Genomic DNA, 5568 nt, shown 5'->3' with positions numbered 1-5568 from the left:
TGCCCTCGGGGACCGCGCTCCGCGGCTGGGCCAGCCTTTCCACTTCTGCGGCCAGTTCTTGGACAGGTGCGATGCTAGGCCAAGAGCCGGGCGTCTCTGCGCCTCGCTTTGGGCATCTGGAAACGGGGTTCCCGGCTTACCTGGCCTCGTCCTGGTACTAAGGAGCTACACAGTTCCCCCGCCTTTGGTTGTCTTTAGGGCAAAGAGAACTGCGGGAGGCCGAGGGCGGAGGATGGCTTGAGCCCAGCAGCTCGAGACCAGCCTGGGCAACGTAGTGAAACCTTGTCTCTACAAAACAACAACAAAAAGCCAGGCGTGGGGGCTCATGCCTGTAATCCCAGCACTTTGGGAGGTCGAGGTGGGCAGATTGCTTGAGCCCAGGAGTTTGAGACCATCCTGGGCAGCCTAACCCGACCTCGTTTCTGTAAATAAATACAAATTAAAAAATTAGCCGGGCCTGGTGGCGGGTGCCTGTAGTCTCAGCTACTCGGGATGCTGAGGTGGAAGGGTCGCTCTAGCCCCGGAGGTCAGGGCTGCGTGAGTCATGATCGTTGTGATCATGCCACTGCACTCCAACCTGGTGAGACCCCGACTCAAAAAAAAAACAAAAACAACAAAAGAAAAAGGTGAGTCAGGTTATATCTTTCCTCTGCTCAACACCTTCCCATGGCTTCCATCTCAAGCTCAGTAAAGCTCAAATCTTCCCTGTGGGACCCATAAGTCCCTGTGTGATTTGCCCCCTTACCTCTGTCACCTCCAGTACTCTCTCCCCTTGCCCACTCTGCTCCAGCTACACTGGCTTTATGTGTGTGCTCTGACCTCAAGGCCTTTGCGCTGTTTCTTCTCCCTGCAATGTTCCCCCAGAGATTCAGAGGTCTTTACCCAAATGTCACCTTGCCTGTGAGGCCTTATCTGGCCATCCCGCCTAAAAAGCAACATTCCTTCATACCTCTCCTTTTTTTCTCCCACAGCATTTATCACAGCCTGACAGACAGTACGTATTTAATAATTTTTCTTTCTTTCTTTCTTTTTTTTTTTGAGTCGGAGTCTCACTAAGTCGCCCAGACTGGAGTGCAGTGGCTGCTCCCGGCCACCACAGCCTCGACTTGCTGGGCTCCGGCGATCCTTCCGCCTCAGCCTTCCAAGTCGCTGGAACTACAGGCACGCCCAGCTCATTTTTGATTTATTGTAGAGATAAGGTCTCGCCAAGTTGCCCAGGCGGGTCTTGAACCCGTGGGCTCAGGCAATCCACTCACCTCAGCCTCCCAAAGACGCGGGATTACCGGCTGAGCCACTGAGCTCAGCTAATTTTTCATGTTTTAAAATTTTTTTTATTTTTTCAGAGTTGGGGGTCTCGCTCTGTAGTCCAGGCTAAAGTGCAATGGTGTGATCATGGCTCACTGCAGCCTTGAACTCCTGGGCTCAGGTGATCCTCTAGCCTCAGCCTCCCAAGGAGCTGGGACTACAGGTATGAGCCATGGCGTCTGGCGTTATTTTTCATATTTATTTAAATCTTCCTTCACTGTTAAGCTTAATGAGAGCGAGAATTGTCTATTTTTTTCAATTGATTGAAAGCAGGATTTAATGAAAGGACCGAAAAGCTCCCACAGTGGGAGGGGACCTGAAGGGGTTGCCCTTTATTTTTTGAGTTGGAGTCTCACTCTGTCACCCAGGTTGGAGTGCAGCCTTGACCTGGCCTCAGGCAATCCTGCCTCAGCCTCCCGAGCAGCTGGGACTACACGCATGTGCTGCCATGCCCAGCTGGTTTTTCTATTCTTGTAGAGACAAGGTCTCATTTTGTTGCCCAGACTGGTCTTGAACTCCCAACCTCCAGTGATTTTCACACTTTGGTCTCCCAAGGTGCTGGAATTATAGGCGTGAGCCATGGCACCCATCTTGAGTTCGGGTCTTATTCTGAAGTGTGACAAGAAGTTATTGGAAGTCTTGAGGAAGACAGAATTTCACTGACATCCATACCGGGATGCAGACTTTGTTTGCTTTCCTGAGATCCCTTTGACCACCTCCTTACTCTCTCTGGATTTGCACCCAACTGTTCCAGTTACTCCTCCACTTTTTAGCTGCAATGACTCCCTGAGAGTGAGAAACCTGGCTTTGAGCCAGAAACCACAGGCAAAATCCCCATCCTTTCTTTATGGACTACACCCAGGTGAGGTTACTTCTTGAAACCCTCCCAGAAAAGCCCTAATGCTGTGTAAGCTCACCTGCTGCATCTCAGAGGTCTTTGTGAAGGTGCAGCCCATGCAGTTGCTATCAAATTGCATCTTCCTTCGGTTCCCCTCTTACCAGCCTGGGCTTTTATCTCCCAAATAATGCATTAGCACCCTGACAGACTCTGCTTTCTAGCCAACAGCCTCCTAAAAAGATCTTTTGGCCGGCTCCGTGGCTCAGCCTGTAATCCCGCGCCTTTGGGAGGCTGAGGTGAGTGGATTGCCTGAGCTCACAGGTTCGAGACCCACCTGGGCAGCGAGACCTCATCTCTACAGTAAATCAAAAAGTCAGCCGGGCGTGGTAGCGCGCGCCTGTAATTCCGGCTACTTGGAAGGCTGAGGTGGAATGATCGCCGGAGCCCAGCAGGTCTGGGTGACAGAGTGAGACTCCAACTCAAAAAAAAAAAAAAAGATCTTTTGGTACTGGGGGTTTTGGGGCATTTTCTTCCCCCCCCTCCGGGCCTGTGCAGCACATTCAGTACAAAGGGTTGACTTGTGCCAGCCAAGTTCTGTCCTGTGACACATACTTCATGTGACTCAGTTTCTCCCTCCTGTTCCCACCATGTGGCTAGGGAATCTAAGAAGCAATATAGACACAATAGTTAAGACCAAGGCTCTGGAGGCCAACTGAGTTTTGAGTCCTAGGTCCCTGGTCCTTGCTCTTCCTGGCTGTGTGGCCCTGAGTACGTGAATTGACCTCTCTGAACTTCAGGTTCCTCCTATATGTGATAACAGTACCTGTTTCTACAGTCATGAAGATTAAAGGACATAAAGTGGTTAGTACAGTGGTCTTAACAAATGCTTAATAAACGTTATGTACAATAATATACCCAACCCAACTTTGGCAGAGAAGTAGTGTAGGTGTTTAGAAAACTTATCAGGTGCCTCCCATTGACCTAGTGAAGTTTAGAAATGTAAGACAACACCATACCTTTCAAAATACTTTTATTAGAAAAAAATATACAAACGAACAAAAAAAGCCACCACAAACCCTGCCTTTCTTTTAAATAATGCGGCACGGAGCAGTTTGGTTTCCACTCTATTGCACGTGGTCCGGCCTGGTTATGAAGCAGGAGGCTGCTGAGATTGGGGCCCTGCCTAGGAAGTGGGGTTCGGCCTTGCGGGGAGGAGACCAGCCCCTCCCACTCCCTCAAGGTGCAAGAAACAGAAGCTGAGTTTCCATAGCAACCTGGCAGCACATCCCTGTCATCCTTGGACAGGCCTGGCTTTCTTTATCTTCCCTGAGGCCCCAGTGGTCACAAGGGGAGTGGGAACCGGAGGGAAGGCAGAAGCAATGTGTAAGTGGGAAATCAGACTCCCAGAAACAGAGTCTCGTTAAGGCATTTGGAACAGATAAATTAATTCAGGAAGACCCACCTTCACAGAAGGCTGGGCTAACCAGACACACACACACATGCAAGACAGTTTGTGGAACCCTGAAATGGGAGGAGAGGAGGCCACAGTCCTTTGTTTACAGCCCCCACCAAAACACACAGAGTTGCACCCACGGATCCAGCCTACCGAAGAGGCACGAGGAAGGATCCCCTCATCCAAGTTTTAGGACCCCAGAATGATCTCCATGATGTGATCTAGTTCATTCCACTCCCAGGACCCTGGGGCACAGAAGAGGTTGTGAGGAGGCTCTGGAGGGGCCAGTGCGGGCTCCTTTTCCACTGTAGATGTGTCAATGTCCAGAAAGAAGTCATCTAGGCCAGAGTCCCCCAAGTACCGGGAGCTCAGGGCATCTAGGAAGATGGGATCAGGCTGGGGTGGCACTTCATTCTGGAGGTCAGGGGGAGCCACCAGATTCTGAGGGGCCTCAGTCTCATCCATGGAGGTCTCCAGCTCCCTGAGGATAGAGCCAATGGTGGCTGACAGGGAGAAATCCTCCTCGCCCAGAAAGAGGGGCTCAGGGGGCAGGGCAGGGGCAGGAGCCAGGCGAAGTGCGGCCTGGAGCTGCTGGAGGGTGTTGTGGATCAGGACATGCCTGCGGAGGCTGGGGGCCCGGGGGCCCAGGCTACGCTGGACTTTGTCGAGGGAGATGCGTAGCAGGGCTTGCTGGTAGCTCCGGAGGCCTGCTGGACTCCAGTCCCACTTCTCATCCACCTCCTCCTCTTCCAAATCAGAGTGTTTCCTCTTCAAGCCTCCCACCATGATGCCCTGTGGAGAAGAAGGGCAAGTAAGACACTGGAGGGTTAGTTCAAATCCCACTTTCTTAGCCGTATAGATGTTGGTCATTTTAAATTTTCTGAACCCCAGTTTTACTCATCTATAAAATGGAGACTGTCTGAATCCCAAAAGGCCAAAAAAGTGAATAAACATATGAATAAGAAAATCAAACCTAAACTTAAACACAGCTGGGTTTTAATCCCACTTAACTTGCCTGTTGTGGCCTCAAATAGTGAATTTACATCCTTGACAATCGATTTCCTCATCTGCAAAGTCAGGATCCTAACTCAAGTCCCTCTGAGTCTTAAAACCGTTCTTCCACAATCCTCATTTATTCCAACAGGTCACACAGATGACAGGTGGGAACTACGGAGACCTGGACTGAAAGTAGGGAGTCCTGGGTTGGAATTTTGCCTTGGACACTGCTCGGCTGTGTGATCTTGGTATGTGACATGAGGTCACCTCTCAGGGCCTGAGTTGCCTCATCTGTAAAATGGAGATTGTAAACATACTTTTCACTACATCTGTCAAGGAGATCCCACGTATAATACGTACAGGGCCCATGGTACAGAAAGTGCTTAATGAATAAGAGTTAATTATCATTTATTCGCTCAAAGTTTTTATTTTTTTTTGAGTCGGAGTCTCATCACCCAGGCTGGAATGTAGTGGCACCATCAGGACTACAGCAGCCTCCACCTGCTGGGCTCAGTCGGTCCGCCCGCCTCAGCCTTCCAAGTAGCACCACCACGCTCGGCTAATAATTAATTTATTGTACAGACGAGGTCTCGCCATGTTGCCCAGGCTGTCCTCTCGCCTTGGCCTCCCAAAGTGCTGGGATTACAGGCGTAAGCCACCGAGCCTGGCCCGGTCAGTGATTTATTTATCGAGTGCCTACTACTACATTTGAGCCACTCGGTGCTCTGTTCGGGCACCTATATGTCAAGATTCTCCTTTTACAGGTAGGAATTTTCTGTCCATGCCTTCTTTCACCGTCTGGGAGCGCTCCCAGGGGCAGGAGCCGGACCTTCCTCATTCCCTCCGCCCGCGCTTCCAGCCTCCCCCAAAGAGCGCCCCACCGGAAAACTTGCTAGAACGCGACTCGCGCCAAGCCCCGCCCCCCCGCGACCCACCCAACCAGACCTCGGCGCTCTACAGGCCCCGCCCCCTCCCC

At 51.2% G+C, this 5568-nt stretch overlaps 1 protein-coding gene across 3 annotated transcripts in view; it reads right to left on the bottom strand.

Moving 5' to 3' along the window:
- Nucleotides 1-3156: 3156 nt before the first annotated feature.
- Nucleotides 3157-5568, bottom strand: part of SERTAD3 (SERTA domain containing 3) — a 3516-nt gene continuing 1104 nt past the window's right edge. Inside the window, exons 1-2 of one of the 3 annotated variants that reach the window (XM_008069794.1) lie at nucleotides 4612-4885; nucleotides 3157-4388 (exon numbers count right to left, since the gene is read on the bottom strand). In XM_008069794.1, coding sequence (XP_008067985.1) covers nucleotides 3786-4382 — 597 coding nt within the window. In that variant the 5' untranslated portion in view covers nucleotides 4383-4388; nucleotides 4612-4885 and the 3' untranslated portion in view covers nucleotides 3157-3785. Of the gene's footprint in view, nucleotides 4389-4611; nucleotides 4886-5568 lie in introns of those variants that run through there. The other 2 variants (XM_021718109.1, XM_008069788.2) reach the window with 2 other exon arrangements.

Source organism: Carlito syrichta, unplaced genomic scaffold, assembly GCF_000164805.1.
Source record: "Carlito syrichta isolate Samal-C Ts95f unplaced genomic scaffold, Tarsius_syrichta-2.0.1 Scaffold111498, whole genome shotgun sequence".
NCBI lineage: Eukaryota > Metazoa > Chordata > Mammalia > Primates > Tarsiidae > Carlito > Carlito syrichta.
Note: the sequence above shows the minus strand (reverse complement) of the source record. Positions and strands in the feature narration are given on the sequence as shown.